Source organism: Epinephelus fuscoguttatus, linkage group LG15 (assembly GCF_011397635.1).
Source record: "Epinephelus fuscoguttatus linkage group LG15, E.fuscoguttatus.final_Chr_v1".
NCBI classification, from domain to species: domain Eukaryota; kingdom Metazoa; phylum Chordata; class Actinopteri; order Perciformes; family Serranidae; genus Epinephelus; species Epinephelus fuscoguttatus.
Genome location: NC_064766.1, coordinates 24,513,971 through 24,526,184, shown reverse-complemented (window position 1 = coordinate 24,526,184; position 12,214 = coordinate 24,513,971). Strand labels below are relative to the sequence as shown.

The 12,214-nt window shown below is 42.2% G+C and overlaps 1 protein-coding gene across 3 annotated transcripts in view; it reads left to right on the top strand.

Annotated features, from left to right (window-relative positions):
- LOC125902063 (low-density lipoprotein receptor-related protein 8-like) overlaps positions 1 to 12,214 on the top strand; it is a 156,936-nt gene that overhangs the window by 68,777 nt on the left and 75,945 nt on the right. For all 3 annotated transcript variants that reach the window (XM_049598161.1, XM_049598162.1, XM_049598160.1), the window contains exon 4: positions 5,880 to 6,008. In XM_049598161.1, coding sequence (XP_049454118.1) covers positions 5,880 to 6,008 — 129 coding nt within the window. The remainder of the gene's footprint in view (positions 1 to 5,879; positions 6,009 to 12,214) is intronic.

Sequence of the window (12,214 nt, the reverse complement as noted above, 5' to 3'; positions counted from 1 at the left end):
CCCCCACCTCTGTGCCGTCACCCCTCCGCGCTGCAGAGACAGTCACACACTCAGAATTGAAGGGCTGAAAATCGAACCTTCATACTGAGTTGATGTGTAATGGTGGTTTCCTGTGCGCGGCAGGCTGGTGTATCAGCCAGTGTTGGCTTATTGCAGATCTGTCTGAATCAACTTATGCAAGAAAATGCAGCACAGAAGCACACACCAGTCCTCTTCTCTGTTCACCACAGTAGGGAGGAGACAGTTACCAGTGTCGCCATATATCATAATGAAAAACAGATGGTTAGTATGACAGTTTTAAATTTTAATTATCATTAAAACTCTGTTCAATTACTGCACTTTGAAAAACTCATGGTAAATTCTGTCCAGCAACAACTAAAGTTAGCAACAGTCTCTCAGACACAGGTGCAGCATGCAACATGGGTTGAAAGTATGAGATGCGAATCATCAGTCGGACACCCCTGCGTCAACTGAGATTGCTTCCAGTTGCAGTGCACTTTTGGGGATGTTTTGGTCCTCAGATTTTGCTTCAAAATGAGCGCTCTTTCTTTCACAATACTGTGTGGTACAGATTGCTGCAGGTATGATGCAGTGGCGCGGAGGAGGAGAGACTTTACACTGTAAAGCTTCGAGATAGCATTTTCTTCTCTCTCGTTAGCGCAGTTAGCTTATACGATATTACACAAATGCTGCTGTTACACTGAACATCCCACTGAGCCTGTTCAAACTTAAAAACTTTATATGAAAAAAAAGAACTTAATGTCAAGTGTATGTATTGAACAGCCAAATCTGATTCAACTGACATAATGCTAAGTCGGGTACAGCCCTAGGATTCAGGATTCAGGATATCTTCATTATCCCTGAGGGGCAATTTGTTGTGCAGTCAGTGGTATCGTACACACATCAATGAATAAATAATTTACATACAATGAAAGACATCACACTGAGTTAGTAAAGAAAATATCACATGAAAGGGTCATGTCAAGTGAGGTTTGTTTGCGTCTATGAAAACGTGGCAGAGGGCGGTGACAGTGCTCTGGAGATTTTCAGCCTCATTGTTTACAGAGTGGGCGTGCAGCAGGCAAACCCAGTGATGCTACTGGTCCCCATCCTCATCTACAGTGACACAGACACTCAGGCAAGACGGGCTGCTTATGTGCCGATATAAAATAAGACTGGTGGAATTATTTCAGTGTGTCAGTACTTACTGAACATTTTCAGCACATACATACCGTGATAATACTGATAACCATGATCATTTTGGTTACAGTCATAGTGAATTTTTCGTTTCACTACAGAAGCTCCCTGTTGCAGCTCTCCTCAAAGTCAAGAGTCTGATTCTGGCCGTCAGAGCCGTGAAAGGAACTATTTCTTCCTCCCTTCAATCCTGGTCAAACCCTACACTCTAACCTGGCCTTTGCACTCCTCTGCTTCTGGATGATTGGCCTCCCTGTCACTCTGTCACCCTGTTGTGGCTCATTTTGGTCAGAGCTCTTATCTTCTATTCTAGTTCCACAGTGGTGGAATGAACTCTCGAGAGAAGTCAGGACAGCCGATCCAGGGTGTTAAAACCCCCCCTTCAGGCTTCACCCCGACACCCCACGCTAGGAATTCCATTTTGTTTCTTTAAAACAAACAAAGCAAAACAAAAAAAGTGATGTAGTGATCTCACATGCTTTTAGCTTTTATTTGGGAGGAAGGTGCTTCAGATTTTGATAATATCGAGCTCGTGTTGCAACTTTGAACCAAAGCTCCTGCCAAATGAATGAATGTAATGCATCCTGGTGGCCTAGCAGATAAGATGCCAGTGTACAGATTTATAACCTGGTTGATATTAAGCCAAACACTAGAGCAGTATACTGAATTTTACCACAAGTGAATCACACTTGACTTAGCAGCTGCGCCTGGGTGGAACATAATGAGACTCTGGCACTGAGGCTCTGTTACTACCTCTGCTGCAGGTGTTGTGTTGAAGCACGTTTGAAACAGAACGGCATGGCTGACTAACGGTGCAACATTCCCACCTTGAGCAGGCCTTGAGAGAGCCCTCTTGTCTCGTCACCCCAAACAAACACAACTTGCACCGTGTGCATCTTTGTCCCTCTACCCTCTACTGAAATCTGACTTCCTTCACAGTTTGTCAGACACTAGTGGCTCTGTTAATATTATGTTAATCATGTTGTCATATTGCTTATTACTAACGCAATACAAGTTGGATTTGGTGGCTTGACGCCGTCGGCTGTAGGCTACATTTTGACTTCCTGCAACATGTTATAATGACGAATACCAGTTCAGCTGGTTCACATAAAATCGGTTTAAGTTCGTACACAAGACCGGACTGGCAAAACTGGAAACTGATCCAACTCTGCACACCATATACATGTTCAATTCCAGCTGGGCACTGTCATTACATGTTGTACCATCTCTCCAACCCCGTGTTTCCGGTCTGTATGTTCACTGCCACTAAAGCAAAATGCAACAAAATAACCTTAAAAAAAGTGTCATCCAACATACCTGAGGTATGTTGGATGACACTTAGAAATAGTATAATCATGTAATGCTCCCCGTAGACCTTTATAACCAACTTTAAAGAATCCTTGTAAAAATGTTTATGTTGTGTTAAAAAGTGTGCTTTTGATTTGGGTTGAAGAACATGACCTTTCATTATGAGAACATAGCTATAGCATATTACATTTTTTTAAAAGACCAAATTTATATTGGTCAATATATCGTTATCTGCTTTTTAATGTCTCAAATATTGATAAAGGTATTGGCTTCCAACATCTGGTGGCATGTGGCAAAGCAAATCAACATTATTATTCTAACTTAGAAGAAAAGGTTCTTTACCATAGATCTGTATAAACTGCACTGGCCTTCATGCTTACTGTAAAGATGATTTAATCACAGACACCACAGAATATTAATTTCCACTGTAGTTAATTAAAAACAACACACAAATGAACCTTAAAGGCATTTAGACACAGTAAAAAGCACCACAAATAAAAGCTTTTCATGAAAGATATACACTTCATTGTTCAATAATTAAAATCTGCTGAATACTGAATTTACATTAGATAAAAAGGAATCCAGTTTTAGCCTAAGTGCAGCGCTCTAACGAACGCATTTCCATTTGAACAGATGTGCTTTGTTTAGAAGGATGGTTTGGCAGACCTTCTCCCTGTCTGGTCCAATTACCCAGAATGCAGTTTGCACCTTACATCGCTAGTGACAGCATCAGAGATTATTCTAACCTCATAAATGGTATTCATTATGGAGCTTGTTCTCAGTCATCACGCCACTAATGAGCCCCTCATTGCATTGTTTGTCAGCTGGAACAATGCTGTTTCAATGAAAATACAAAACATGACCACTGGAAGGTCTCAAAGACTAACCTTGGTTTGTTGCCAGGGGGGATGTGGAAAGTTGTAGAGGAACACAGCTGATTTAAAAAACAGAAATTATATTTTGATAATAAAAAACAAACACTGAAGGCTAGGTGTAGGGATTGAGAGTGTGTGAAAGCTGGTTAGCAAGCAAAAAAGCTAATGCTAAATACATACAGTTCAAATAAATGGCTATAATTGTAGTAATATTAGTTACTGTATTATAGTAAAGTAAACTGTGACCAAACTTATTAGCTGTGGTTCAACCTGATGAGAAAAAAAAAAAAAAAAACAAAAAAAAAAACGCTAATTAAAGTGATCCATAAAGTGTGTAAAGTAGAGCACTGCCCGCTCTGACTGGCATTCTAACCATACAGTACATGTCCGCACAATAATTTGCTTATTAATAGACTGAGTGTTCTCTTATCTCACAGGGCGAACACATTATTTTACCATGGTGCCTGTCAGTAATAGATAGCGAAATTATGTTCTAGTTCAAAGGTATGTTTATTATAACAGTTTTTCTGGTGTCTCTGGGATGAGTGTGTCTATCGTAAAATGTAATGCTCCTTATAGGCAGGCGTCTATATGGAGCAGGCCTTAAATTCCTTTCACACAAAACTGTTGCTCAGCAAAGATCAGGAAATACAATCAAATTGTTTATTTAAACCAGTATGAATATTACTTGTTTAAAAATTAGGCTTCAGATAATATATCAATTATAAATCATTCATTCGATCTAGCTCCGACAGACAGCACATCAGAGAGAGTGAGTTACGGCAATGGAGGATTATAGCACCTGGCATACCAACACAACACCACTTTTTCCTGTTAAAACAATACTCACAACATGAATTCATTTTTATGATTAACCCTTCTGATACTTTTGATCTGAGGACCCTTACCGACTAAAGGAATATGAATAACTTACAGGATAATCGAGAAATGGGCACATAATTTGAGGTAGCCAACAACCCAATTTTATACATCCGAAGAACTTATATAAAATAAACTGCTTGGCAACCAGACCAGGGACCCACATGTAGGTTTTTTTCCTACCACAGACAGCAAAGATGTAACCACCTGTCCCTGTGAAATGTATGTTTGGTCCCGCTGGATCCCACTCCCATTGCAGTCCTCTATCCCAAGGCATTTAATCAGAATATAACTTTTTTTGACTAGTGCAAAGTGGTTCTCCCTTCTGTGACGCATCTTACTGCCAGAAATATTTTTAACAACCTTATTGAGAAACTTAAGGTTGTAAAAAACACATACAGTATAGAATGAGAGGCAGTGATTGCCGCTGTTAAGACTATTAAGTAGTAAGTAACACAAGTGTAACCCAGGTCAAGATCTACAAATGACAGATATCCCATCAACACTTCACATGTAGACTATCAGTAGATGTTACCATTTAGCTTTGAATGTCTCATAAAACAGGCTAATACTGGTCGCTACAGATGATTTGTTATAACCAGCGACTCCACAGGTCAGCCTGTAACAATAATGTTATATAAGGCGACTGCTTCATAATCAAAGAATACATTTATTAATCGTAGCACTAAAATGGGAACCTAGCACCAGCAGAGTGGCAAATATTTTTTTAAACTGACAATCTATTCTCTGTCAAAATCATCGAGGGAGGCAGAAGTAAACAGCTGTTGACCTAAAGTTACCCCAACATGGGACGGCATGCAGAATATATTTATTTGAACCAGAGAGAAACAGTCAAATTTAGCTTTTACATGGTAATTTCATGCTAATGTTTTCCCATTGAACGGATAATCAAAGGTTTACACCACACCACTCAACCCTTCTGAATGAGGTGGTCACATGAGGCTTTTATTCTGATTATTGGATATAATACTATATATACTGTAGATATGCTACTATAACAAAAAATAATGTTGATAAACATCATTATACAATTCAATTGAACACATTTGAAATGTGACAGGTGGTGCTAATGAATACTTGAAATCACCTGCCAGGGTTGAGGGGGAGCCTGTGACTAAAAAAAAAAAAAAAAGTTATATAATACGGAAATAAAATCGTTAAAAAGTTAAATGTTTTGCCATGTAGGCTGACCCTTTGATCACATCCTGGAAGGCTTAAGGCTGCACTGTAAGCAAAGATGTATAATTAACAACATGCTTCATACTAAACGCACTGTAATCTGGATCAAACCGCCCGTGTGCCAACTAGAGCAGATTGGCAGGAAAAGGAGGAGGGTGGGGGGAGCTGGGTTGTTCTTTTGCTTTACAGCCAACTGTGCATTTTGCTGTATTTCATGATCTTTCGGCATGTCTCTTTAGAGGCGGTCCAGACGGTAAAATCAATTGGCCAGTGTGTTGGAGTTTTGGACGAGTTTTAGCTGCATCGTGGGGGCCATAGAAATCGAGTCCAGCGGTGGCTTGTAGTTGTTTTTGTTGCCGTCTTTATGGGATCATAAAACCGCTGCAGTAATCTCACTATCTCTTTCATCTCTGCCCACAGGCAAACAGACGTGCCCTCCAGAGAAATTTGACTGTGGGGGATCCACCAACAAGTGTGTCTCGTTGTCATGGAGATGTGATGGGGAGAAGGATTGCGAGAATGGGGCGGATGAGGAGGACTGCGCGTCTGGTGAGTTTGTTAAAGGCGGCTGTCAGTTCTCCGCTATGATGTATATAACCTAAATGAAACACACGCGCCATTGTGTCTGCTGATTTTACTTTTGGCTGCCAGCTGCTTTCCAAGAGGGTGTCTTAATTCAAATAATGGCAGTGACAAATGTGCAGAAGTGGATGACTTGATGAGGCTCAAAGTCAGTCGACGAAGGAGAACACAGATTCCTCCTTTTTTGTATTTTATGGGGTTTCATCCTTTCTGATCTCACTTATCATCCAGAGGCTTTAGACATTAAAGCACAGTAGGGAGCACTCTATATAATTAGAGGGATTTGAAGTGAGGTTTGAGTTTTAAGCCAGCTGCACTCGAGTCCTCTTTGAAGTGGAATGGTTTTTGGTGTGGAGTATCAGTAAATTTGCAGCTTTCTGTTGATATTTGTAGGGTTCTGTCATTATATTTTGAACCCTGAGTCTTTAGCCTCTCCACTGCAGGGCCCCTCAGAACCATCAAAAATTACATCACCTCCTACCCGGCCAATCAGACAACTCAACCGTGCGCTGCCCCAACCCCCCGTCCCCTGCAGGGACTATACTTGCCCTACTTCTGAGGCGCCGTGAAGAATCGGCTTCTTCTTTTCTCCCTCTCCCTCGCTTCTCCACGTCAAGAAAAATTGATTGAGGCAACAGAGCTGTAGGGGGTGTGGTGTTTAGACTTTGAAGATGGTGCAAAATGGCACGTGGCGGCAAATTCACAGAGGGAGGAAGAGAAAAAAAAGCCATCTCCTTATTATCCTATATAAATGATGATGTTCGTCTTTTCAGGCATCTGCTCCCTGTTAGTTGTTTGTGTATGTGTGGGTGTTGAGATTATGACTGGCTGGCGGTGAAGCAGTTTATGTGTATTTGTCGGGAATACACACAAGTTTGAATCTTTATTTAGAGAGGAAGCCGAATCAATTTGGCATAAAATTAAAACATAAATCAAAGAAATTGTCCTCTTGAATAGATATTTACCCTCTCCTCCTTGAAGGATACCTGTGATACAAACGCTTTTATCTTGTTTTGCAGTACAGATATTTTGTTACCAGATCAGCCTGGAAGTGGCCTGTCAGCGAGGCCCTGTCTCAAAGTGGCCCCACGCACTCTTGCCAGAGCAAGTGGTAGTGATTCCATTGACTTTAGATCTAATGCCTTCTTAGCTTAGATGGCTTTTCACTGCGCTGTCCATTGAGACCCAGTCTAGCCTGTGCTAATCCTTTTTTCATTCTAATGTCTGTATTGATGCGGCAGTCTTAAGCTCCTCAGCAGTGACATGAGGGCAGGCAGCAGGCTGCCGCCCACCCAGGCAACGGCCAAACTCCCTCCAGAGGTAAACTCCACTCAGTGTGACCAGGAGGGAGAAGTTGACTCTGACACCAGAGCAGCAAAGTGCTGGATAACATTGCAAATTAGGACTGTTAAGTGCTGCTCAGGCTAGTTTATGTGAAGACTGATTAGGCCCAATGCCAGCCTGAAAGATGGCATCTAGATCAAGTGCAAGAAGCTGTTACCCTAATCTCTAGGTACCAAGCCTTGAGTCTCCTGTGCTGTTATGTGGTCCAGCCCACATAAGGGATAATGTCCATATTGGACATTGCTGCATTACATTTATGTCACACATCAGTGGTCATTCTCATGCAGTAAACAGTCTGATATTCATATAACTACACAGATCAGCCACAACATTAAAGCCACTCACAGCTGGAGTGAATAACATGCATCATTTTGTTATGACAAATGTTTTGCTGGGAAACCTTGGGTCCTGGCATTCGTGTGTTGACATGCAGTTCCCACCCAAACACCTTTGCAGACCAAGTGCAGCCCCTCATGTCAGCAGCACTTCCAGATGGCAGTGGCACCCCTAGCAGTACAGTTCACAATGCTACACAGCTAAAACTGCTCATGAATGACCCGAGGAACATGACAAAGAGCCCAAGACATCGACCTGGCCTCCAAATTTCAAAATCAGTTCATTTTAAAATGTGTTCATTTCAATTGTCCCTTGTGTTTGAAACAGTTTTTGACTCCATGTAATTCCTCATATCCACTTAGACATATGCAATATCCCTTTTTCTTTGTCCCCAGAATTTTCAAAGAAGTTGGACATAGGTCATTCCAATACAGAGCTCCATCTGATTAGAATCATTTTCCTCTTTTCTTGAGATCTTTTACCTCTATCCACCGCTACAGGACTTCAGGACAGCAACAGCTGAGGGCAGGGGGTCTGAATGGGAGATGGTGAACGAGACGTCTGAATCTGTGTATTTGTAGTGTATGTTTGTGTTCTGTATTTCTGTCTGAGGACCCCCTTAAAAATGAGATGCTACATTTTAAGAGACTATCCTTTCAATAAATTCAAATTTGCCAGATCTCCGTCTGTTCAAGCATCTGTGTGACGTGCCAGGACACCCCCAGAGGTCCTGTGTGTTTGCCTCGACAGGTCAGAACGAAGTCCGATCCACAGCGGGGCCTCCTTGGAGTACTGGCATGCTCCATGTACGCTCAATCGGATTAGGATCTGGGGAAATTGGAGGCCAGGTTGATGCCTTGAGCTCTTTGTCACATTCCTCTGGCCACTCCTGAGCAGTTTTTGCCATGTGTCACGGCACGTTGTGCTGCTGGTGGGGGTGCTGCCATCAGGGAATGCCATTGCCATGAGGAGGTCTGCTTGGTCTGCAACAGTGTTTGGGTGGGTGGAACATGTCAAGTGGCATCCACATAAATGCCAGGACCCAAGGTCTCCCAGCATAACATTGCATTGTAACATTATGTTATTAACTTAATGTGTCAGTGGGTCTAATTTTTTGGATGATCAGTGGATATTTAACCCTAACTCTGCACAGTTTTCCTTATTGTAACTAAGATTTTTAATGCCTCAACTAACCATACCTTACCTTCAGCATAATCCATGTTTTGCTAACTTGTCAAATCAGCAGTCTTGATGGTACAGGTGTGCCGAATGACTGAAGTTCTGAAAAACAAAATGCTCAGCGGTTTGATGCAGCTTCTACAGTGATGTGGGCGTTACACTGGACTGTCGTAGTGAAAAGGGAGCTGAGCTGGAAGGCGAAGCTTTTGATTTATTGGTCCATCGAAGTTCCAACCCTCACCTAGGGTCATGAGCTCTGGGTAGTGACCAAAGGAATGCCATTGCGGATACAAGCGGCTTAAATGAGTTTCCTCTGTGGGGTGGCTGGGCTCAGCCTTAGAGATAGGGTAAGGAGCTCAGATATCCGGAGGGAGCTCTGAGTAGAGACGCTGCTCCTTCTTGTCAAAAGGGGTCAGTTGAGGTGGTTCGGGCATCTGATCAGGATGCCTCCTGGGGGCCTCCCGTTGGAGGTGTTCTGGGTATGTTCCACTGGTAGGAGGCCCCGGGGCAGACCCAGAACATGCTGGAGGGATTAAATATCTCATCTGGCCTGGGAGCGCCTTAGGATCCCCCAGGAGGAGCTGGAAAGCGTTGCTGGAAAGTGTTGCTGGCGAGAAGGATGTTTGGGGCGCTTTGCTTGGCCTGCTGCCCTGCAACCCGGTGGATAAGCTGATGAAAATGGATGGATAGACCGAAATGTTGTAATTCTGAATCACATTTATTGCCAGTAAAAGGACTGTGTGCGGGAATTTTTCCTTTTCTGCCTGTAGACATTTCCTCCCATGAACCTGTCTACAAGAAATTGAAGGTGTGCATGAGCCTTGACAGTCACGATCTGTGCTGTGTGGTTAAGTGTTTTAAGTGACACAAAATGTGTGTAAATGCAAACTTAAAAGAAGTTATAGTTCACAGAATCAGCGGATAATAATTGCCTTGCTTGTCAAAAACACTACTTTGCTGTATTACTCTTAAGCACTGCAGACAGAAGGCTTTAGATCTTTCACATATACAGTCATTTGAGGCGATAGACGAGTGGTAGAAATTACCAATTGGTTTGTGTGAGTGTGTATGTGTATGTCTGTGTGTTGCGGGCTAGCTGTTGGCACAGGGGCAGCTGGAGAATTCACTTCAAAGCAACATTAACTCGGCTGTATGTTTGGGTTTAGAGGGAGAAGATGAATGAATGAAGATGTGTGAAGTGATGCGGCGGCATTCGAACAAAACCTAGAATAAAGCTATTTTATGAACAGTGTATGTTTGTCCAAATGCATTTTTCTCCTGCCAGCCGGCGAAAGGCTCAGCTGCAAACCTCAGCAAGTGAGGCTGTAAATGTAGTCACAAATCATCTTTGGGTGCAGTTAATTCAAAATATTGAGGCATAAATGGAAAGTGTCGGCATCATTGAGCATCAGATGTTGAAGGGACTCCCCATGTGTAAACAAGAACTAAGAACTACGCTACGATGTTTGTCCCTTCCACAGCAGAATCAACATTGTCTGAGATAAAACTCAGTGGCTCTGTCATCTTTACTCTTTCACACCTACTGTGTTTAACCGTGAAGGCTTCCATGTAATTGTGGTTACACGCTCATTCAGACGTGCTGTTTAGATAATCTCTAAGTGGTGAAAATCCCCTTACAGGAGTCTGCAGTCTCCTGGGTCTGCATTATCTAATTTTTTTGTACTTTTTGAAACTGAAACTCCCACAGGAATTCCCTCTTCCTGCAGCGACAGGCCAGGTGTGCTCAGGTTTAAAAATGAACAGAGCTTTTAGTTCTGCACCATCTCTTTTTCTCGTGTTCTTAATAGGCAGAAGTGATAGAAACTACTACACCGCACCACCTAAGGTGTGTGGCATACTTTCAACAGGGTTCAGACACCATCTACCTTCACCACTTTATTTTTGCATTCAGCTCTCACAGATCACCATTAGTGTTACACCATTAACGCAGCTAAAAGGTTTCCTTTTTTAGACTGACTTATTACAAACAAACCAAGAGACACGTATCATTTACTGGGCAGTTTGGTGACCTGGCCTCCTGCAGTGCCGTGTTGACCAACCTGGGAAAATCAATACACTTTATTGAAGTGACTGTCGTATCAATTTACACACCACTTCACTGCACCTTGTGGCTAAATTTATCCTCTCTGGTGGTCAAAATAGTTGGTTAGACGAAATTAGGTCTTTCACACCTCAATATAAATGAGGCAAATGGCTGCAGTCAAACAATTTGCATCAGTATTTTGTTTTGTTTTACTCTATTTTCAGTGAGGAGCTGCCAAAACTTGAAGGCTGATTCCTTTACACTTTTCATGATCAGCAAAAGAAAGGCATACAGTTGTTCAGGTTAACCTTTGAATTTATACAAGTGTTACAAATATGCTGTCACATAGGGCTGCACAATTAATTGAATATTAATCCCTGTCACAATTTTGACTTCCCACAAATGAATGAACATGGTTGTCGGCTATTTTGACGTTTAAATTGTGTGCTCCACCCATAGAGTCCTCCGCTTCATATCAAATCAAGCGTTTCTTAAACTGCCAATGGTGGCCACTGTCATGCCGCTACACCTGATTGCTCTGAGACAACAAGGGAAGCTGAACTTCCCCAAAATTTCATAGACGAAATGCACTATTGAATTTACATTAAAATAAGAATTTACATTCCATAAAACGTGCGCTAGGATGCGTTTCACATCATGACTATGATGTTCAAACGTCAGCTGTTTATCACCAGTTTTCAAACGCGACCTCCCTGTCATACATTCTCGTGTCAGCACGGTGGACACGGAGCCTCCAAGCATTCCTATGAGACAGCGCTGAGCAGGTTTTTTTCATGCAGCAAAGCGAGACGGTCATTGGATAAATGTGACAAAATCGTCACTTCCAGGGAGGCTCAGCTTCCCTGGGACTTAATGGAGCGGTAGGCGGGAGAGGACGCTCAGTGTATGATGATGATTGGAGGAATTGTCTAAAAGGCTGAAACTCTTTGTGATTGACAGCACTTCTGAAATACACACCAGCATTTTGAGCTCAGGCCTATGCATATATATTTGTGAGTGGAGTCTTCTGACAGAGTGATGTCCAGAGTTCCTTATATCCATAAGCAATATAGCTCATTTTCACTGTTTGTAGAGTACACACACAACACACACTGTAAATAAAGACATAAACGTTGCGTTGCTGTGGTTCTGTGGCATCAGTGTGGTTGAAAAAGGGCTTCAATTAAATGTTCCTTTTATAAGTTACTGCCTCGGTACAATATGACAAATTTTATGATGTAAACTTAAAGTGAGCTTCCCCTGTTTGAAA